The sequence below is a fragment of the Lampris incognitus genome, chromosome 1, assembly GCF_029633865.1.
Source record: "Lampris incognitus isolate fLamInc1 chromosome 1, fLamInc1.hap2, whole genome shotgun sequence".
Classification (NCBI taxonomy): Eukaryota; Metazoa; Chordata; class Actinopteri; order Lampriformes; family Lampridae; genus Lampris; species Lampris incognitus.
In genome coordinates, this window is record NC_079211.1 from 14253688 (window position 1) to 14276967 (window position 23280).

Consider the following 23280-nt stretch of genomic DNA (forward strand, 5'->3'; position numbering starts at 1 on the left):
GTACCAAGCGGATTAGGAGATTTCGTTTCCTGCCTCTGTCACATCTGTCCAAGGCTGTGCCAATGAAAGTCAGCCGAGCCCCCAACCCCCTCTCTGTACATACCAGCACTCCCATCTGGGCATGGATGGTAAAATTGGGAGAGAGCTGCCATGCTGACGTGAAGAGAGTGGACTTAATTTTTAATTTTTAAAATTTTTTTGGGGTTTAATCTCAGTGCTATAACGGTTTCTTTGCTCGCTTGCTCTCTCTCTCTCTCTCGCACTCTCTCTCTGTCTCTCGCATTCTCTCCCTCTCTCTGTCTCTCGCATTCTCTCCCTCTTTCTCTCTCTCTCTCTCTCTCTCTCCCCCTCTCTCATGTTACCTGAGGCATGATATGATACACTAAGGAGCACACTGGCATTTGCTTCACAGCCAGCTTCAATCTTCCTCATTTGGATGCCTCCCTTGTTTGTTTCTTTTTTTTGTTGTTGTTTTTGTTTTGAGTAATTGTTTGCTGAAGGCTTCGGCATTCTTTCCTGTTTTTTGAGATGTTATGGTCCCCGAAGCTCTCCCTATCGAACATCCACGTGCGCCTGACAGCCAAGGGTTTACTCCGAAACCTCCAGCTCCTGTCAGGATGCAGGAAGAACACTGTGGTCTTCCACGCAGGTCGGTCATTTATTGCACCTCTAATATTGGTACTGATGCCGAATTATTTGTCCGCGTCTCTGTGGTGTTCAAGCAAACGCCTACCAGTGTTTGCCTCTCATACGGAGCTGCCGTGTTCGCCGTTTGTCAGATCTATTTTTAGTCTAGCTGTTTACTAGTGTGTAAAACCAGGAGAGGTTCAGCTTTCAATCTACCTATCTTGGGCACTAACATCTGTGAACCCTGGATGACTCCTTGCCAAAACATGGCCAATAAATATTAAAATATATTGCTAACTAAGAATCACTATTTTAATTTGCTCTTTTTTTTAAATTTCTGGTCATAATGATATTTAAAAATGTGTGTTTTGCTTGTGTTGAATTATTTGACGTCGGTGAAAACGCGCTTGGTGTTGCGTGCTGGTCTACCCGGTGCTCTAGTTTTAGCCTGAGATGTGGGTTATTTTCTTGCGTAGTCACTAGATTGAGCCAAAGAAAGCTTATTGTGCTTGTTGAATTCCCCAGGGGAATGCTTTCCCACCAGATTATTTTAAAAGCGGCCCTCTCCCATTTTAAGAGACGCTTTTTGGATCGTCGTAGCCAAATATGGTAGGCTTCACATGCAGTCTCAGAAAGGTTATCATGCTTGATTATTATTCAGTATTTCACATGATCAAATTCATTTTTATATTTTAACTGTGCAGTTTGTATCGAATGAAATAAACAATCACATGGAATAATGGTGTTAAATCTTTCTAAATAGTGGCAAAAAACGCTGCTGTGATGATAATGCATCGTAACAATTATGACGTTTTTCAATTAACCCACTAACCCTAACCCTAGGGGAGGAACTCGGCTCCACTATTTGTATTTTTAAACAGAACTGTAAGAATCTCACATCAAGATGGTCTCACCCGTAAGAATTCTAGTTGCTGTTATTGTGTCACTGCATCGCTGTAACAAGTATCTGATTGTGATGCCTCTGTGATACCCATCATGCTTTGTGCTATGGCGTGATATCGCCTTGAAATACCAGAATAGCACACTGGGGGGGAGGGGGCACTCAGTAATGCAGTATTGGTGATATTAGCATCAGTAACAATTGGTTTGAGTATGTAAGAGCTGAAGTTGTACAAAGTAATTGGTACTTCTTCATGCCTAGAGAAACAGATTGAACTGCAGTAGGAAAAGGTGTGTTATATCTGTAGTCAGGCACTAGGGTCAAAACAGCCATAAATTCTCTGTTGATACTGAAGTCTTAAAAAATCTTAAGTAAATTCATTTATAAAGAGATTTCAAAGAAATGTAAGTGTTTTTTCAGAAAACACAAATACAGATTTAAAAACATTGGGTATAATGCAAATAAAGGGGGGGGCTACATAGCTACCTTTTCAGTTGCTGTTGTTCCAAGAATAGATTCCCAGCAACCTAGGTATCCTCCCGAGAACATTTTGAATTATTGATCAAGAGAAGAGCATGAATTATTGAAATATTTTGCAGAAAACGGTTGCATAATGTCCATTTTTGGTCAAAATCATGTCCATGTGGGAAGATCCCCCCCCCCACCTTACGTGATGATGGGATTTCTCTTCATCCATTTCTGTTTATATTGACATAACCTAATGTGACCTTAGTAGTCATGAAGTGTAAAGTGCTTGCATTCTTCACTGAGATGCAGTGTTGGTAAGGAACTGTTAAAACAGCTGCAGTATCTCACCACTTGTTCACAATAACAGACCCACTCCATGACTAAACTGACATCGCTGAATTGAATTTATTATTGGCACTTAAAAGAATAGTCGTTATAATGTTTTAAATGGACATTCACAGATTTATTTTAGTTTTGTAAAGATGGCATGATCAAAATTGTTCATATGAAAACCGTGCCATACAGTGTTATACAAAATCCTCACACAAGGTCCTCAGAAATGGTGTGACACACCTGCCGGGCTGTGTTTACTGTTTACTGTCATTGTTAGTGACATGACCAGCAGAGGGGGTTCCTCCACAGAGAAACCGTCCCCATTCACTGCACACATCACTAGGAACAGAAGGATGATCAAGATGAGACTTTACAGTCTGTTCACATCTTTTAAAGTCTTTATTGCAATTATAGCATTTTGCATCGAGATTTACTCTGGATACATCCTGTACATAATAATAAAACTCTGAACTCTGAACTGCTTTTTTGCAGACCGCTTAAATGTGTTGATTTAAACCAGAATTTCGTGATTGTTTTTTTAGATACCAGGCTGCAATTTAGTCCTTGAAGCTCATACGGAAAACCTGTATTTGTTTTTCTTCATTCTTGCCTCGAATCACCTTTTTGTTTTGTTTTTCTTCAGCCTTGTACTTTGTCCTGTAAATAATGACGGTTTCAATGTACAAGTCCAAGACACAGCATGAGTTCAGTGGGTCAAAGTTGATTTTAAACTTGGAATTAAAGCATGAAAAACAGCTTGATTATGAAACACTGTACCGTGTGCCTTTTTTTTTTCTTTTTAATTCAGGACTTTTGAACCACTGTACCTCGATCTTGGCGTATTTGCAAATTCCAACATGCCATAGCTAATGCCGTGCTTGCATTGTTGCTTGTGCTGCTGGGTAACAGAAAGATTAGCACTTTTATTTGTCTTGAGGGCTGCACCAGACTATTATGTTGAACAGTTTGCTTTAGCTGTGACCCATAGTTAATATTGATCGAAATTACCTTTTAAGGTGAACGGTGCATCCGGATAGAGTTGTTAGCTCAGGGAAAGTGTGATACGAATATGGCACAAAATGACCAAGATATGATGGATTTGACTTATCAGCTGTCATTTATCCGGCGAAGCCTGCCCTTGTTTCATTGCCTCGACTCTGTGGTGTGGTCTATGAGCCAGTTCCCCATTAGTGTGTTACACACTGTTCCCTCTGTGGACCCGGCCAGTCGGGAATGTTGTTTCTTCGCCTGCAGCACTGTGTTGCCCTGACCGGGCCTGGATCCAGAAAGTTGTCCCTGCCACCACTCCAGGCTCACAGGCATTTACTTGCCACAGGGAAGCCAATGTTTCCTCCCTAGCTGGATTGAAAATGACCTTCTTTAGTTCAAATAAAAACTGCAGGGCTTTTTTTTCCTGCTTTGTTGTTGTAAGACAGGTGGTAGATAAAGTATCATACGTTTGTGTAAAGATCTTATTGTTATCCAATCACATGCCGGTGAAGGGCACAGTGAGTTTTTTGTCCTACCTTGGCTAAATGCATGATCCATTCAGTCCTCAAGGTTATGTTATAGCAGGATGATGCCTTCTTAGTATTAGTCTTTCGTCTAAATTTAACCAAAGTATTTTTATCCTGTACTACAACATAGAGGTTCATGAGGCACATACTGTTTGTTAAGCATATATCTGAAGCCTGGAGTATCAGGGAGGCACACGATGACCATTTCAACTAGCCGACAGTTGAGTTTAATTTGGTTTCTGCTGCTCTAAATGGAATTTATTACAATGTTTTCTGTTTCTCAGTGATTTTAATGAGCGTGTCCTGCTGTCATTCCAAATCCACTGAATCAGTGCCGTGTCAAGTGAATGAGCATCCCCTAATGCTGCTGGTGGTGTATTTCCCTCATTAAAGCTGGTGCTCCTTCTATGTGAGCAAGCCCTCACTGCCACATTATGTAATGTCCTGGACACAGTCTCTCAACATGTTATCCACAGGTGTCCAATATCAATAACACCCCTTAAATCTGAACCCCCCCCCACACACACACACACACTACACAGCTTCCTGTCATCATAAGAATTTAGCTTTAGTGTGCTCCTTTCTTCAATTCCTAATGCATGTGGTAAAACCAGCAAAGCCTTCATTAGCAGGGTCAATGTGGTTGTTGTGTTGAGGGGTGTTGTATTTATAAAGCCACTGTAAATCAAAACCACTGTGGAACAGCCATGCTAAAATAAGCAGTCCTCAGTGACCACAGGGTCCACAGAGCAGAAGATTGAATCAGGATATGGAGACGTAATCTCATTCAAGGGTTCGTTTTTTTTGTTATGTTTTGTTTTTTTATGTCCGGGCTGCTGGTGGAGCTACTCCTTAATGGCTCTGTGAATCATCAGTGTGGCTAATTGGACAGCACCACTCTCCTTCCTGGCTGGCCAACCATCCAGGACTTGACATTGGAGCTCCTTTATTCAGCTCCCTGTAGAGTGTGCATGGGTTGGAGTGGCAGTGCTGTCTGGGCTTTACTCAACCATAGTGGATCACGGAGGGGGTACTGATGATGCTGAATGTGGTCACAACACTTAACACTTGTCCTTTTACAGTGGACAAGAACAAACTGAAGGCTGGCTCTCGCCAGCAGCAGCCTCAGCAGCAAGTAGCTCAAGCAAGTGGGCTCCCAGGTCTGGTTCCCGCTGATGCCACGGAGGACTACCATGCACGGTGTGAGAGGAAGGACCAGAACCTCCAGCCCCTTGGGAGACTCCTGGCTGCTAGTAACTGCAGGTTTGAAGCACTTGCAGTTGTCCTGCAGAAAATCCTTACTGAGGTAAGACTTTGTTTATTTATCCACTTGGGGACAAAAGATAACATTTTAATGGAAAGCAATGGCGGTGGCTTTATATTGCCATTCAAACCATTAAGTCACTTCTGTTGTCTGTGGACCAACTGGAGTGTACAGAATACATTCAAATCAGGTATTCTCGTTTATTGTTTCTACAGGATAATAATCTTTGTAAACTTTTTTCCAGAACATTTGATATTGTACAGATGAAATATTGCCTCAGTACTCACTCATTTAGGTTCATGACCTATAAATATATTTAAGCTGTAAATGCCTGAACCAGACGTATCTATAAAGCAATGAACACATTTGGCACTGTCGGATGCACCTGGTTATGATGTGTGCTACAATGACATTTAATCACATGTTGTCTACAGTCGGCTTTCCAAGTAGATGAGCTACATTTCTAGAGCTGAGCATAGTTGTATGAATGTTAAGTCTTTCTGTTTGTTTTGGATCTGCTTTGATGACGGTACCATGTGATTGGTTTCCAGGAACTGTATGCCCTGAGGGATTATTCCTCTCAGCGCATTACAAACAGACTTATCCTATCAGCGACCCATCCACCCCAACCACTACACTCCCTCATTTAGGCATGACACTGTTAGGGCCCATGTCTAGATAAGGTTTTCCCTCTGAGATGGATGAATATAAGAGGGGAGCTCATCAGGGATCCCACAAAGAGGGAAAAGACAACCTTAGAACAACTAGAATTGTATACAAGTCTGGCCACTCCACGCTTTGAACGATTTGTGCTCCGTGAACTTTGGCTCCGCATCATCACTAAATAACATAGTTTTGTCTTTTTGTCTCCAATTCCCTAATATAGGTTTGGCCCTATACCATAATAATACAGTACCAACCAGGGCTTTGTGTCAGGGGTATTTTGCCTTCTCTTCTAACCAGATATATTTTTGGGAAACATCTGCTGAAAAACTTCCTGTAAAAACTCAAGTCAAAGGAGAATTTCACATTTCAACCTCATCAACTGAGGCACACAGCCAAGGCATGGTTAAAAACTGAGGGGTCAGTGTCTTATAGAGGCCCAGTAAGAGAACAGACCCCATGCCAATGGGGAAAAAAGGTACACCGATCTCAACAGGTGTGTTAAGAAAGGTCACCTGACATTGTGAGGGAGCCTGAACCTCTCTGTAAAGAATGGGAGGATCTAGATTTAAGTTGGTAGATCTCCACCATTAAGGCAGGGATTTTAGATAAGCTAAATTCTTTGTATTAAAGATGTACATGCTTTACAATTGAAGTATTTGTTATCCACTTATCACATTTTCAGAAACAATTAGCCATACTTTTGGTTCTGATTTTCCTTGTTGCAACGTTGAAAGTGGCAAGTCCTGTTTAATGGTTTTCCCATTACAGACCTCAAGTCAACATCAATGAAAACTTGAATATATTAGAAAATTTCCAAGAAATGTACAATATGTACAGTCTGACAATCCACTGCATTAAAGAACATGTGTCTAGATATCCTAATGTATGCAATCAAAAAGTATTCACATTATATTAGATTTACAAATGTAGGTAACATGCAACAAGGGCACGTGTGCATTGGCTGATATGTACCTCATCAAACCTTCAGGGGAAGGTACATTTGCACAGATTTGCAGATGTGCCAGCGTATGTGTTTGCTGTTTTCATTGTCAGATCCTATTTACAGAGGGAGGTAACATATGTACAGAAATGTGTGCAGAGATCTGCAGGTGCAGGTTGCACACATGAGCATGAAAAAGGATCCTCCAAGATGCACAGATTGTGCTTAATGTCCAGACCAGTCCAGATTGGTTCATATGAACAGTGCAGGCAGCCCAGCTTCAGCACCCTGCAAAGAACAGGCCGCCTGCCTAGAGTCCAGGCCTAGCCTTATGACAGAGCCAGAACCTTTTCTTGGATGGAGGTCACTTTCTCATGCTCTCACTTTAACTTTTATGCTTTTCTGAACAAACATAGTCTATTCTCTCAATTCAGTGTTTTTTGTTTGCTCCATGGTAGCCTTGATACCAATTTTGCGGCCTCTATGACTCCAAAATCCAACAAGAACAGATCATTTATATTAAGACATTTGTCCACATCTTCCTAGAAAAGGATAACAGAATACCTGAGTATCATCTGAAGTAACATTGTATGTTAATTTTTGTCAGCTATTGTTTTTATATGTTCTATGTAATGGTGAACTAGGCTCATGTCATTTAAAAGGTGCATTTTGTCCTGACAAAGTGGCACTGGGGCAGGCATAGTTTTTTCCAGGCTTTTCCCCTCAATGCTGCTGGGACATTGCCATCATTCTTTTGAAATGTCTCCACTGGACCTTATCTGACAGTGTTGCCAGTTGGGCCCCTGACACATAGACATGGACTGTGCAGGTCATATACCTTTTATAGTCCTAGCACAAGTATGAAGTTATACAGAAACCTCCATGTGCACAGTTCATTTACCTTTTGGGTTTTATATGCAATATTCTGTACCATTTCCCCACATACAGTGTGACAAGTGTCCACTCTGCGGTTCAGTTGGCGATGACTTCCCCATTTCTGGGCTGCTGTTTTACTTTCTGATCAAGTGTGACCAAAGGGCATGCAGCAGTGTTCGGGTTCACTTCAAGGACTTAGGGTGTTTATTGATGAATTATTGTCGGTTGATTGAGTTACCATACAGCTCCAACTAAATGAGTTAGAAAAATAGAAACTCCGGTCAAATGCAACTTAATGCAACGGTGTTAAGTTTGTTGTAATTTTCCTTCTCTCCATTGTTTTGCAGGGACCGTCTTGATATCCCTTGCCTGTTGTAACTTGATTGTACATTCCACGGTCACAGACCTTAGAAAGCAAGCGCCGACTGATTTTGGAGAAGTGTAAGAGTTGACAGATGGATTGAAATATAGTCATAGATGGCAGAGGTGCTTAAATACAACACCTGCCAAACCAATGCGAAACCACTTATTCAAAACACTTGGTGATCTCTCATGCCCGATGTTTGACTCATATCCCCCTGTTTGGGCGGGAAGCTTGTGAAAGTGATTACCTCAACAAATATAAAAACAGAAGAGGTTTCTTCCTCTCTGAAAACCAGCTGCCTGTCCCAGCCCCCGGCCTCTGGCACAGTGTTGACCACTGCACTCACTGCCTCTTTGCATACCCGCCACTGGACACTGACATGTTTTCATCAGGAAATTGTTCCCGGTACTCATCTACCACATGAGCATGATGTCACAAAAATCAATTTTGCAGTAACTGGAACTGTGAGCTTTGTTGGAGGTGCATGAATAGACTGGTAGATTCGTGTTGCGTGTGTTGTATACGGTGTACAGCAGTGGAATCTGGTAGCCACTCACAAGACCAAGAATAGGAGGCTGGACATTGTGTGAGAATGTCCCATGTGTTGACTTGATATGGTTATGAACCACAGTCAAGCACTAAGTGAGGACCGTTGCTTATCACCTGTTTGGATTAGGCCTGGCAGTAACGGATATGGATCACTATGCCTCCTCTACAAGTAGATGAAGTTTGAAATTTTAATGCATAGTAGGGGGGGGGTTATCAAGCAGGTCAACACTCAAGTGATCTCAGTAATGAATATCCAATACTCTTGCTTTGCACATCTTGCTTCTTCTAATGTGTATTTAACATCTCCTCCAGAAGACTGGAACCTGATCTGGATCAATTACTTTCTATTGATTTTGAAACCTTACAAGTGGCTCATTCTGCACCTGTCATGATACCACATGTCTGAGAGCTGTATACTTGCTGCATGAGGCCAGAGATTCGTCTTAATTACATGGGAATTTCTGCACACAATTCAGCTCAATGAGGAAATTGGATATCCACTTTAATAAGACCCACTAGCACAGTGAGACACAAAGGCATACAGTTTCATGTGGTGGTATGAGGTTTTGAAAAGACTAATCCAATTCCATGTCTACAATTTCTTCAGCCTGCCTTTAACAGACAATACAGTATATTTTTATCCTAGCCCCTGTTGGCTGTGAGGATGGGCCCCACTTTGCCTTTTTAATTGTAACAGATACACTCTGAGTGATGTATTAACAAGGTAGTTGGAGCCATCTCATCACCACCCCACTCCACCCCCAGGCCTGTACACTAACTGTAATAACATCCAATACAAAAACTTGAAATGTTACCTGTCAAGTTATTAAATAACCTTGCATGTCATGCTTATGAAGCTTGTAGATAGATGGCAGAGTCGCAGGAGTTGGGCAATGATTTATTGCTGGTTTTGAGTATGGGTAGAGGGGGGTTATGGTGGTACTGAACCTTCTTCAATGTCTTCCCCTGGGAAGGTCACTGCACAGTGTTACCCTGCACCATCAGCCTAACGTCAGACAGCACTTTAAAACGTATCTGCTTGCTCCACTCTGGTTATTTCTGTGGCTGCTTTTAGTGCTGTCTTAAAGTGACCTCAGCTCAGTGGTGAGGAGGCTGTCCTTATGCACCCTGCAGCCTGCCCCTCTTTTAGATATTGTACGGTAAAGAGCTCAGCACTCAATCAGCACAGCCAATGAAGCGGCTTTTTCAGTCCTGCCTCAGATGTAGTCAGAGCAGTCTTGGAGGAGGCATATGGAGGTGGTGCATCCACCAAGGCTGCTGGCAAATTGGGCTTCCATAGCCTGGGGGGTGGGGGGTACTCCAGGCACCTAAGCCCCAGGCTGAGGCAGCACCATGGGCTGTTCAGGCAGCAGAGTCTGCCTCGGTGCTCCCTGCTCCACAGAGAGGGTAACTGGCTTCATTTTTCTACTCTGCAGTAAAAAATAGATACAGACTACTGCAGAAACATGATAGTGTACCGATATTCTTTACTGCTGTTGTGATTAGTTAAGTGGTCATTTGGCTTGTATAGTCCGTGACTGATGACTTGCATTCTGTTAAGAAGTACACTGATTGTGGCTTATGCAGGCTATGTCATGCAGTTTGTTATGGTGAGGCAGTTTGTTATTGATGTGAGGTCTGTTATGATGTTGGGGTTTACTGATGTGGTTAGAGATGGGCCTAAACTGATCTGTGGATCATCTATGCGTCAGTTTTGAGGCTGACGAACACTGCAGCTACAAAGCTGGCCCCTGTCCACTGCAAAACTGAATCAGAGGGAGAGAGGGAAGATTTACGAAATGTGTGGCAAAGGGTAGGAGTGTACAGGTTGTGCGACTGAAAACACAAGCCAAGTTATTAATGCCTTTTTCCTTCTCAATTTTCTTTCCCCGGTGAGGTAAATTCTGCAGCATAACATCCTGCTCAAGAAACCATTGCTGAGATAGGGAGGTGTCGGGGAGTTGTCACATAGAAAGGCAAACCATTGTCATTCAATTTAAGCGACCTTTAAAGTGTTTCTTTTAATGGTGTGTAACTTTGATGTCTGTGCTGCTCATTTGCAAAAGATCCAGAAACACTGACATCATTGTAAGTATGTGTATGACTAAGCTGTGTGTGTGTGTGTGTGTGTGTGTGTGTGTGTGTGTGTGTGTGTGTGTGTGTGTGTGTGTGTGTGTTCACTTAGCGTGATGAAGCCGTAAGGCAGCGCAGGGAGCTGTCCCTGGAGCTGGTGACCGTACGAGGAGAGCTGGGTAAGTCAGGTCACCTCAGCTGCCTGTCTTAATGTGTTTACAGTAGTTATCACCAAGGCACACACTACTAATACAATTTTGCTCTGCCTACACCTCTAATGTTTGTCTTTCATGTTTCTCTCCGGTGTCTGTTTGGCAGAGGGCTCAGTCTGTCTTAAAGACTTGACACGTGGTAGTCATGCACACCTTAGATCTTGTGTTTTGATTTTTTTTGTTTCATCTTCAAAATGAAGGTGAGATATCAAAGAAAATGTGTAAACACCAGAGTAGTCAGCATCTTATGTCTGTCACAAAGTCCAACAATATGAGCTGAACTCTCTTCATCTCATGGGGGCACTCAGAGCCGTGGGGTTTTCCTCCTCTGCTGGTGGAATTACTCCGGCAATATTTGGTAGTTATCTGAATTGGTGGATTGTATTCAGCTGATGCAGTTCGTGAGGGATTTCTTTTGGCTAATGATCACATTTGAATATCAATTTCTTTAAGTGGGTGACATTATTTTTAGTTTATTTTTTAGTTTATTTTAGTGCTTGATGTCAGTCGCTCAGTTCCCTCCGATAGTTTACTAGTCCTAGCATCTGCTAAACTTTATAAATCTTACCAATGTATTGGATCTTAATTGAATGCTTTTGATGATGGTTTATGCTTTGGTGTATAGTTCATTTTATGTGCTTAGTCATCAAATCGACTTTTTTTTCAGAGCATATAAAAGTTAAAAATAAGATTAACTGTGTGTTGACAGAAGTTTATAAAAGAGTAACATTCACATTTGAATGAACTGGCACCTGCAGTAAGAGGTTCGAAGGAAATGTCATGATTTCCATAAATATTTCTTTAAATGTTTTCAGTTGTACCTATATTTAAATGTAGCTACAGGCACATTGCCAGTTTTACGTTATCTTTGTTTTCTGCCCTCTAATTACATACTCCTTGCTTCTGCCTTCCCTGTTTTCTGTATATCCTCTGTTGAGGATCAGCTGTCCATTTCCAGAGGTGTGTTGGTGTTTTATAGGCCCTTTCAAGTCGAATGGTGTCAGCCCATTCCCTTGGAGGGAGTGGTTGGTTGGCCTCTGACACTATAGAGGAGGGGCTTCTAGTGGTGGAATGCCCAACCTCCCGAGACCCTTGGATGTCTTGGAGATGGTTACATACTCAATGTACCTTTCACATATGCACCAAATGAAATGCGCACTGTAATGCTAGCATGTCAGCCTTCCTATTCATTATCAGAGAAGCTGTGTTGTGGTGATTCGGTCCCATGCTCATAGCCAGAAATGCCACAGCCATGGGACTTGCACATGACTGCTCTTTACCTCGGAGCTCTGCAATATCAGCGCTTTAACACATTCTTCAGGTTAGGGAGAGTTTGAGAGACCAATGTTGACCTCAGGTAAACTCTATAGCTGTTTGTGTGTTTCAATAAATGAAGATTTCCAGTCACTCAATCCCTAATCAATGTTTATTGCCTGCTCACACAGTGTTCCTTCCAGGCATTGTGGGCTTACTCCCCACAGTGATGTCACTCCACTCATATCAACTAATTACAGTCTTAGAACATTGTCTGTTTGAGGCCACTGTCAGAGTTGTGATATACAACCCCTGATGTTATTATTCCCCACAGTATAAATTACAAGCACATGTTATGAGTATTTGCCTATGTGCATTTGCAGTGTTTGATTCCAGAGCACATCCAGAAGTCCCCATCTCCCTGGCTCGTGGCTATAATGCAACTAATGTGACTTGTACTATATATTAAGTCTCACATCACACTGCTTGAGCCATGAGGGGTTTTTTTTTGTTGGGATGGATTTGGGATGGAAAGGCTCACATGGCCAGACCCCTGTTACACATTGCTGAGGAATGCTGGCTCCATTAGTGAAGCAGTGCATGACAAAGTTTGATAGATAGTCTCTATGTTAGCTTGGCCTCTGTTTCTGGCTCTGCCCCTGTTAGATTCCATCCTGGTCTAGGTGAGTCTAGTGCATTCCTCTTCTGTCAAAGCACTGCCTTTTTTTTGTATCGAAGCAATCTAAGTAGTTGGGGACTGTATTTACATGCTGACTACATCTTTGAACCTTTTCAGAATGATATACATGAGAATCTTCTTTTCAAAAGACTGAAATTATCATCCCTTTCTTCAAATTGAGAACCTGACCCTTTGTTCTGGAAAACCAAAATTTAGATATACCAGTAATGCTAAATGCATATGGTGCATGTAGCCATGCAAAAAAGAGATGCCGAGATGCTTGATTTACTTTGTCTTTGCAGAATTCATTATAACTTCACAATGTGGGTCATCATCTTTCTAGTCAAGTGTTGGCCAATCATATGCCATTTCCATATTCACAGCATGGCCACACCATGGCCCATATTAAAGGCCATAGTGTATACAACTTTTCTTTTCAAACAAACACTAATATACTCCAGTTAATTGTACTGATTAACATACCATCAACCACAGAGGGAGGAGCTAATTGGTGAAATCAGCTGTTTAGCTTAAAATAAAGCCTGGTGTCAACAGCACATGATTGTGCAATGCAGATCCAGTCTGTGGTTATTAAGTCAACACTAATTTGTAGAACTAGGCTTGGTTTTGTAGGGCATAGCCTGGGCATGTTTATCACAACCTGTACTGTTGATATCTGAGAGCACTGAATGGGGGGGGGGGGCTGTCTGCAACCCATGCAGTAGCACACCAGCAGTTGTGTTAAGTATATCATATGCAATATTGACAAGCTCTAAATAGAGGGCTGCTCTTTCATACCGCGTATTACAGACCAGACCTCTGAATGGAAATCACCTGTTACATGTAGCGACAGTATGGACTCTGTTGTTCCGCTCAGCTGTCACCATTATGTCATCAGCAGGGCTGTGCCGGCTACTGGAAAAAACATATTGACTACTAAGGCCAGCTGCTGAGTATCTATTGGCATTTACCCAGCATCGTTGCCCACAGGCACAAATATCTTTTGGTCATGGAATATGTCTCAATCACCATCCCAGGGTGAATATCAACAGCCAATGTTGAAATGGCAGGGACGAAGCTGGCTTCTCAAGCATAGCAAATTTAACTGTTGCTCAAATTCAAAAGTGGCATATCAGGCCTGACAACTGTTGAAAGAAAAGGTCAGACTTAAGACATCAACAGGACACTTTACCAATTTGAACATGTGTAAGAATGTCTGGCCATATCTTCATCTAGTCATAAATTAGTGCCTGTAGCCAGCACATGTAGGAACATTCAAGTACACTTCCCCTTGGGAATCAGTTTTTCCTTTTCATTATGACCATTTTAAAATATCACACATCTACTGCAGTAGAATTCTCATGATCTCTGGTTTCTGAATAAACTTATCTGCTGTGTTTTAAGTAGCTAAAATTTGCACAGGCTATATAACTTAATACAGTCATAACATCGTGCAAATCCACTACAGCCACTACAACTTTTTCATTAGCTTTGAATACGTTGTAGGCATTCAACAATAATAACAATACATTACAAAAGTAAAGCTGTGGTCAACAGAATACGAATAGAATAAGAATCAGCCTGTCAAATAAATCCTGCATCCTTTTTATCTTTATAGTATGCTCAGTTCACTCATGTGAGCGTCTTGAGAAGGATAAGGAGGAGCTGCAGGTTGCTCTGAAGACCATGCTGCAGAAGTTGCAGGAGCAACATCAGAATGACCTGGCTCAGCTGGAGGAGAGACTGCAGGCCTTCTACCAATCTGAATGGGACAAGGTCCACCTCACCTACCAGGAGGAGGCTGACAAGTGCAAGGCCCTCATGGAACAGCAGGTTAGCCCCTACTAAGTTAGTTCTTAAGTGCCATCCTGTTACTTTTGGTAATTTTATCTCATTTGAGGTTTATGTTTGTTTTGTTTTTTTATCACTGGTCCTGCCCCTTTACTCTGCATCTTAATTTATTGGCCCCCTAATTCAGTTAGTTTTCGGACCTTCTATCTGTTGTCATGCCAAAATATGACAGGGTGCTTATTCTTGGTGATTTTGATATTCATGTGTTGTCCTTCCCATTCCCTGACTTCACTATTTTTGGATCTTAGATTCTTTTAACCTCATTCCATCTGTTAAAGGGGCCACACATTTCAAAGGCCACATCTTAGACCTTGTACTCTCATCTGGTTTCTCTCTCAAATGTGTTAATCTGGTGGATATTCCTGTATCTGACCATAAAACTGTCATTTTCAAAGTCCCACGACAGCTTTCTATTCCTAGTCATTATCCTAAAACATGCTCTTGCATTTTCAACGCTGGCTCTGCAGTTAATTCTGTGATATTTTTAATTCATCATCTAATCTCCCTCAATCCAGATGCATTGTTAAATTCATTCAATGATCAGTGCCTATCCATCTGTAATGGCTTGAATTACTTGGGACAAAAAAAACAATAAACCCACAAGCCATGAGGAGGCTGAAACCGGCTAGAACTTACTAATTGACGCATCCGGGTTGAAGTAGGCCACTTGTCAGATCAATGAGTGAATTTCCACAAGGTCCGTTGCAATAATATTCCACAAGTGTATTTATTTACACCACAAAAATATTCGATGCCCAATTGCATGAAAGATATAAAGCAAACGGTACTACCTTGACAAGTGCACAACAAACGACATGACGGTCAAAAACGTGTTTGCCCTCGCCAGTAACAAACACACCTGCATGTCATCAGGACCATACACATTATATAGACAGGTAATACATTTCCGCTCTGACAGGTAGAGCCACCTACTGGGCAATAAAGAGAACTGCCATCAAGAACCCAGTTTCATACAGAGGCATAATGCATAGAATGATACATATTGCATAACAATAGAGAAATACAAGCAAAATAAATGAAATATGAAATATGGCACTAAACCAGCAAATTGGCTCTAACACCATCCTCAACCTAATTGCCCAGTTTAAAATGAGGAAACTACTACTATTTTCGGCTGCTCCCATTAGGGGTCGCCACAGCGGCTCATCCGTTTCCATCTCTTCCTGTCTTCTGCATCTTCCTCTGTCACACCAGCCACCTGCATGTCTTCCCTCACCACATCCATAAACGTCCTCTTTGGCCTTCCTCTTTTCCTCTTCCCTGGCAGCTCCATATTCAGCATCCTTCTCCCAATATACCCAGCCTCTCTCCTCCACACATGTCCAAGCCATCTCAATCTTGCCTCGCTTGCTTTGTCTCCAAACCGTCCAACTTGAGCGGTCCCTCTGATATACTCATTCCTAATCCTGTCCTTCTTTGATATAATCATTCCTAATCCTGTCCTTCTTCATTTAAAAGTAGGAAACAAAAATCAAATAACCTCCCCTGGCTGAATGATCACACTCGTGCCCTTAGAAGACTCCATAGAAAATCAGAACGACAACGGAAGGTCAACAACTCCAAATTAGCACATAACACCCTTAAAAAGCCTAATGTTAATTTACCAGAAGACAGTTAAAAAGGCGAGATCAGCGTACTCTGAACTAATATCAAGAAATAACTAAAATCCTAAAGTTCTCTTTAGGGTAGTTGATTCTGTTATGAATGGTCCCTCCACTTCTCTTTTTGAACCTGGTGTTGAGCTGTCCGAAAAAATTTCTCACTCATTTTGTAAATAAGGTGGAGAATATCAGGTCCCAAATCCAGCCAGGCTCTTGCATTCATTCTATTCCCCATGTTAATTCTGCCTCTTTTACCCAGTTTCAACAAATTACAGTGTTAGAGAGTACAGTCTCCAATATGAACTCCTCCTGCATCTTAGACATCGTTCCCACTAAGCTGCTCAAGGAGGTATTTTTAACTATCAGCCCCGCTATTCTGCAAATTCTTAAGAATTCTCTGGCCTCTGGTTCTTTTCCAGACAGTTTTAAGCATGCCATCGTTCACCCATTGCTGAAGAAACCTCAATTTAGATCCTCTGTCCCTAAGTAACTACAAACCAATCTCCAAATTGTCTTTTCTATCTAAGGTTCTAGAGAGAGTAATTTCTTCTCAATTGATTTCTTTTTATGAACATGGATAGTGTTTTGAAGTTTCCCGTCTGATTTTAGAGCACTTCATAGTACCGATACAGATTGTTAAGGTCACTAATGACCTCCTGCTGACTGCAGACAGAGGTGACTGCTCAATTTTAGTTCTTTTAGACTTGTAAGTGCTGCCTTTGACACAGTCAATCACAACATCCTCTTACATTGCTTAGAGAGTTGGGTTGGCATCAAGGGCTCGGCTCTTAGTTTATTATCCTCTTACCTCACCAACAGAACTTTTTCTGTTGTTCTGAGTAACTCCTCTTCCTTGATGGGTCAGTTGAGTTGTGGTGTCCCTCAAGGCTCAGTTCTTGACCCCCTTCTCTTTTCTATATACATGGTGCCCCTTGGGCAGGTCATTCAAAATCACGATGTGCTTTACAATTTTTATGCTGACAACATTTGGTTATACATGCCAGTAAAACCCACAGATCCTAGCACCCTAGCAAATCTCACAACTTGCCTCTCTGACATTAAATACTGGATGTCTGAAAATGTTCTCAAATTTAATGATGACAAGTCTGAGGTTATTCTGTTTGGTCCCAAAAGTTCTGTCAGCCCTTTTGTTACTAATCTTGGTGGTAAGTCAGATAGTCTTAAGCAGGCTGCTAGGAATCTTGGTAATATTCGATGCTAACCTCGGTTTTGATAATCAAATCAAACATGTTGTTCATTCATGCTTTCTCCAGCTCAAGCTAATCTCCAAAATGAGGACATTTTTATCAATTGTAATCTGCAAGAAGTTGTGTATGCTTTTAGCTATTCTCGGCTTGACTACTGTAATGCACTTTATTCTGGTATCTGCAAGGGCTCCCTCCAACGTCTGCGGTTGGTACAAAATGTTGCTGCTTGAGTCATTACCGGGACAAAGAGGCATGACCATATCCCTCCTGTGCTTGGCTTTGTTATATTTCAAATTGATTTTGAAATGTTATTGCTCATTTCTAAGGCTTTAAATGATCTTGTTCCTACATAAATTTCTTATTTATTGACCAAGTATATGCCCTCTCAACCATTAAGATCCGCAGATGGAGCCCTGCTGGTTATTCCCAGGTCTCGGTTTGTCACAAAGAGTGATCAGGTTTTTGCTGTTCGAGCCCCCACACTATGGAACTCTATTCCATTTGAACTAAGAAAAAGCAAATCTCTAGTTTCTTTTAAACCTCATCTTTAAATTTTTATTTTTATGAAAACTTTTACAAATGTTTGTTTTTATTTATTTATACTGTTTTTATTTTTACTATTACTCATTGATCTTACTCTTATTTTTGCCTTTTCTGGTTTTATTTCTTTGTAAAACACTTCGTAACATTGTTTTAGAAAAGTGCTATACAGATAAAATTATTATTATTATTACTGCAGTGGTCTTCTAGTCAATTGCCATCCAGGGCCAAGACAGTATTGGTTATCTATACCTGGTTATTTCTCTCTTTAGATCCTCCTCCCTGTCTGCGTTTGGTGTGCCATTTGTTAAAATCATGTTTATGTAGTGTTTGGTTGGTATGAAATCCTGCATATCATGCACTTGGCATTAAATATCACAATGTTGGAGACCTCATCTCACCCTTCTTTACTGGGCTCTCAGGAATTGGAGATGATCAGTGGGGTTTTAAAACTGCTTCCTCCACCCACATTCCCTGCCCTTCAGTGACCTTGCACACTAATGTGCCACTAAAAACTATCACAATGAGCTCATGTATGATCATGCTTCATGATTTGCTCAACCATACATAGCATGTTTTATCTGCATACTATGAGGGGAAATGCCTCTGATTGAAATTTCCATTATCTTGTAATCAGAACATATCGGGTAAGCTAAGCCCATTGTTCAACATCAAGAATAATGTTAATTCCGTCATATAGTCGGTTTTTGTTTTTCTTTGAACTGTGTTCACTCCAGACGATTTGGTTTGTGTCTGACACATTGACATAGTGCTTTAATCCCCACTGAAAGTGATTTACCAGCAGGGTTTGTCTGTGGTCATAATGTTGTCAAAGCATATCATCCAATTCATTATACTGGAAGTTGTTCTCAGTAAAGGTTTAGATAACAAACTAGCATGTGAGGTATTTCTTATTATGCTGACATGACTTGCCCAGACTCGAGGGTTTTACTGAGTATAGGAAGTGTATAGTATATAGAAAGTGAAATGCCTTTAATAACACTCACATTTTTGGCACAGCAGTATTTATCTCTAAGTACCTGCCACATTGTATTAAGTTATTGCTGTGTCCTGTTTAACAGATGGATGAGCTGAAAGCAAATCATGAAGCCATGAAGCTGGAAGTAGAGATCAGCCATTCAGAACAAATCCAGTCTATTAAACACCAATATGAAGACTCTCTGGAAGGTAAATGAAAAATAAGGGACTTTGGACTATTCATACTACATCCATTCTTTTCGAGAAGCAGTATGTATGTTTACTTTGAAATCTCTTGCTCTCGGTGAAGTTGGTTTGGGCGAATGTTGTCTCTGGACATTGCTGCCAACTCCTCTGACTAAATGATGCATCAAACTAGAAAATCTGTTTTCCCTAATAGCTTTTGTAGTGGTCTCACAACGCATACTGTTTTCCGATTTTAATTTTCTTTGCCTCCTTGAGAGATTTCAGGTATTAAATATTGTAATTTTTTTTAAAAAAACATTACACATTTGTAATTCTAGAGGGATTTGTTTAACTAAGAAACTTTGATGATATTGTACAGTTAATGCTTAAAAATGTGCAATTCAGAGACAGTTCAGTACAATGGAGGTTTATCTCACACCATTAACTTGTGATGTCTTATTAGAGCTCAAGAAGGTTCACAGTGAGGAGCTGCAGAACTTGGACAGAACACTGAAAGAAGCTGAAGCCACTCTATCAGTAAGCCTGACCGCTCATTTTCTTTTGGAAATGGTCAAAAATTAACGCTTGGTCACAGAGTAAATAATAATTAGTATAATGCCAGGTCCTTGTTTTTATCTATGTATATTTTGTTGAATAGTGAGTGGTGTGTGTTATGCTGAGTGTCCAACTGTCCATCCACAGGAACAGATCCATGAGCTTACTGTGGAGAAGAGTACGCTCACTGAGAAACTAAAAGCAGAGGAGAGTAGAAGAAGAGAGTTCGCTGAAAAGAATCAGGTATCTGCACTACCATGCATTTGGACATTTTGGACATTCCTGTCTGTACACTGATTTTATAGCGGGGTTCCACTTGAACATTGCATCTAATCACTGATTTGAACTAGATGTTGGTAAAAATCATAATTTCAGTTATTGTATGGAGAATTACCACCAGTAGAAACAAAAGGTTGATTCAGTATAGAATCCGTACTACTCTGAAAGTAAAATTTTGCATTTTCAAGTAGTTTTCATCGGCCCAGTAATACTCTAAATGATATGCAGTAAATATACTATGAATTTACTTTCTCAAGCGTTAAATCAACTTTAAAAAAAAAGTTTTCACTTAATTTGTCTAAAATAGGGATAAACTGAAAACACACTGCAGGTGGGTTTACCCTCGTCTGCATTCCTGCTTCTAATTGTCAACAGTGCCTCATCCTTGTCCGCTATGTAGAATCTAATTTTCCGGGAGTGCTGTGGTAAAGTTACCCTGCCACTCTTAATCAGTGTAAAACGACTGCACCGTCCTCTCAGCATGCTGCCCATACACACTAGCGTGATTAAGGTAACAACCCCACATTACCATGCTACTCTATCTGCAATACATAATAAGACAATAATAGTAGTAGCCTGCCCGATGGCCTGCTGCCTGATGGAAGCTCGGACCCACAATGCAGTTAGACAGCTGCACCACCATATGTGGTTTTAAAGACGAGTTGGTATAAAACCCTAATTTAAAGTTCTCTCTTGTGATTTATAACTGAACAGCAACTACATTTTAATAGGCTTTGTATGCCCTCAGCTTTGTTTGTTTTTTTTAATAATGGTGCCCTCTGTCGTGTAGTTCTGCACCCAAGGTTTTTGTGACATTTGTCAAGAGAGAGGTACAACTGGCTGAGTTTATGTGCTCACAAACTGGTTACTGGGTTCTCAACTTTTCAACACCATTTACTTGTCCATTCAGAAGGACCCTCACACCTTGTATCTGGAGCAAGAGCTGGAGAGCCTCAACGTGGTGCTGGACATCAAGACCAAACAGCTCCACCAGCAGGAAAAGAAGCTGATGCAGATAGACAAACTGGTGAGAGTTGAGCAGATGAAGATTAGAAAACTGGACACAGTTTTAAGTGTACATACATACTGTTTTTTTTTCCAGACAGAGAAAACTGTGAAGTTGGATGAATGCCTTAAGAAGGTCCAACAGGAGAATGAGGACCTGAAAGCCCGTATGGACAGACATGCTGCTCTGTCAAGGTAAAAAAAAAAAAGTTCAGTTTTTTTTTTAATTTTTTTTTAACTTTTATTAATTTGGAATGGCTGAAATAAACTCTACAGTATTTCTGCTCCTTGGCCTCTGAGAAGGCAGGCACAGATCTGACAATTCAAGTGAAGTTTAAGATAGTTTTGGAAGTGACAATTTTTTTGTTACATCTACCAGTCCTAAATCCAAACTTTGCTCAATAAATTTTCAGTGTGAGTTCCAATTAGTTTGTTTGAAATTCATTTGCCAAGAACCCAAACCAGTGACAAAATGCATCAAAGAAAAAGCTCCCCCTCTGCTTCAAATTAGATGTGCTGGTGAGAGAGATGCCTCTGCCACGGATTTTTGACCTCGACGTTACTGCACCATTTATCTGGGCTCGTAAATATTTGCATTTGTATTTCTAACTTGTCTGTTGTGCTGCTATCTTCTGCCCAGACAACTGTCATCAGAGCAGGCGGTGCTGCAGGAGTCCCTGCAGAAGGAATCCAAGGTAAACAAACGTCTGTCCATGGAGAACGAGGAATTGCTGTGGAAGCTCCATAACGGAGACATGAGCAGCCCCCGCAAGCTGTCCCCCTCCTCCCCTTCCCACTCCCTCGGCCTCCAATCACCTCGGAGCTCGGCCATCTTCTCAAGCCCGCCTGTCTCGCCCAGATAACGATGGCCCCCCGCTTCCAGGAAGCAGACCCTCCTCCTGACTGGACAGAGCTGTTTCCTCTGGAGTCTAGAGCCATATGAACTGACTCATTTAGCAACACATCCTGCTGATGGCTCCTCCAGACAGGGATGAATACTCTGTTGACTCTGACTCTGCAGACTGTATGGAGAAATGACAATGTTGCACAGAAGCACTTGCTAAGGGAGGCCACCCTTGTTCTTTGCCTTTCTTGTCCAATGCTATACATAGGAAGAGGAAATCTCAGGACTTCTAATGCAGCGATACACTATTTTTGTTACTCCTCTTTCCTAGTTGCTGGCATAAGCTTATCTTCTCAAAAGCCAAACAAACGAGTACATACACACATACATACACATACATATATGCCCATGCACACATAAATATACACATACAAATGGCACGAGCAAGTTATGCCTTACGGCTCTGGAGACCAAAGGCAGGGAGAAATGTGTAGAGAATCAGCATGGCTATGAATCCAAATATCCTTGTCCCCTCTCAGGATAGGTCTTTTTATCTGTATGAAATTTGACAAATTGTGATTAAAATGTAAATCCCCAAACAATTAACATCTGCACAAAACTGATGGTTAAGATTGGTCCACGTTTTCATCACATACAACTTCCATACCACTGCCAGTCTGTACACGCCTTAATTGAGATTAATTTCCGTGATTCAGTAGATCTTGTTCAACGCCAACATTGAGCCCCATGATTTTGTAATGTTTTCCATTGCATTCTGCCATTGTTAAGTTTGTTGAGTTCATGTGTTGCCTCAAATGTGTTTTTCATGTTAATTAGTTTTGACCAAGGGACCAATCCAAGTGACTGTTTGTGCATGTATGTAACATCTTGTTGAGCGCACCCACCCCGAACCCTCTTTTGCAGCTTTAAAGACTAGGGGGAGGCTTTGCTCAGATGTCAGAGACTTGATCTTGGAAACGTGTCATAAAGAGTACCTTTGTGGATGTTGAAATTTTTTGGTTTGTCGACCCTGTTTAAAATATGCAATTAATAAAGTCATGTATTGTTTGCCACTGATTTTTTAGTTTATCCAGTCCATAAAAATCTCCTGATTTTCTCAAAGACCTCAATGTTCTCGAGTTGATCCACGGCAGATGGAGCATTGTATAAGACTCCCATTTATCACCAGCTGCTCGATGAATATCATTTTAACCAACAATTTTACTGAGAGGAACTGTTGAAACTGTTAAGTTAGAAAAGTGGAAAATGCAGCAAGTGTGTCAGAGTGAAACCAAAATAAGATCTGGGCCTGCAATTCACATTCCACATACGGAGTCCATTAGGACCTCAGTCTGGCATTCTCTTTAGCTGTACGCCAGATTCCTCTTCACGGCATGCTACAAAGCCAGAGCAAGTCTGATGGCTATTGCCCCCCCCTTTCAGTCCCATTTAAATCTGTCATAGGGATTTACTATGATTACTTTGTTTG

General features: G+C 41.2%; 1 protein-coding gene across 2 annotated transcripts; it reads left to right on the forward strand.

Moving 5' to 3' along the window:
* The first annotated feature begins 495 nt into the window (after positions 1-495).
* On the forward strand, positions 496-22866 carry mtus1a (microtubule associated tumor suppressor 1a). Of its 2 annotated transcripts, XM_056286736.1 has the most exons (10): positions 496-649; positions 4929-5152; positions 10691-10757; positions 14342-14556; positions 19027-19132; positions 19572-19645; positions 19811-19906; positions 20853-20969; positions 21045-21142; positions 21588-22866. In XM_056286736.1, exons 1-10 carry the CDS (start codon positions 529-531, stop codon positions 21808-21810), a joined length of 1341 nt encoding a protein of 446 aa, XP_056142711.1. In that variant the 5' UTR covers positions 496-528; the 3' UTR covers positions 21811-22866. The 2 variants fall into 2 exon arrangements, with proteins under 2 accessions (XP_056142711.1, XP_056142718.1); XM_056286743.1 differs by lacking the exons at positions 496-649; positions 4929-5152 and adding an exon at positions 9709-9912.
* Positions 22867-23280: the final 414 nt, after the last annotated feature.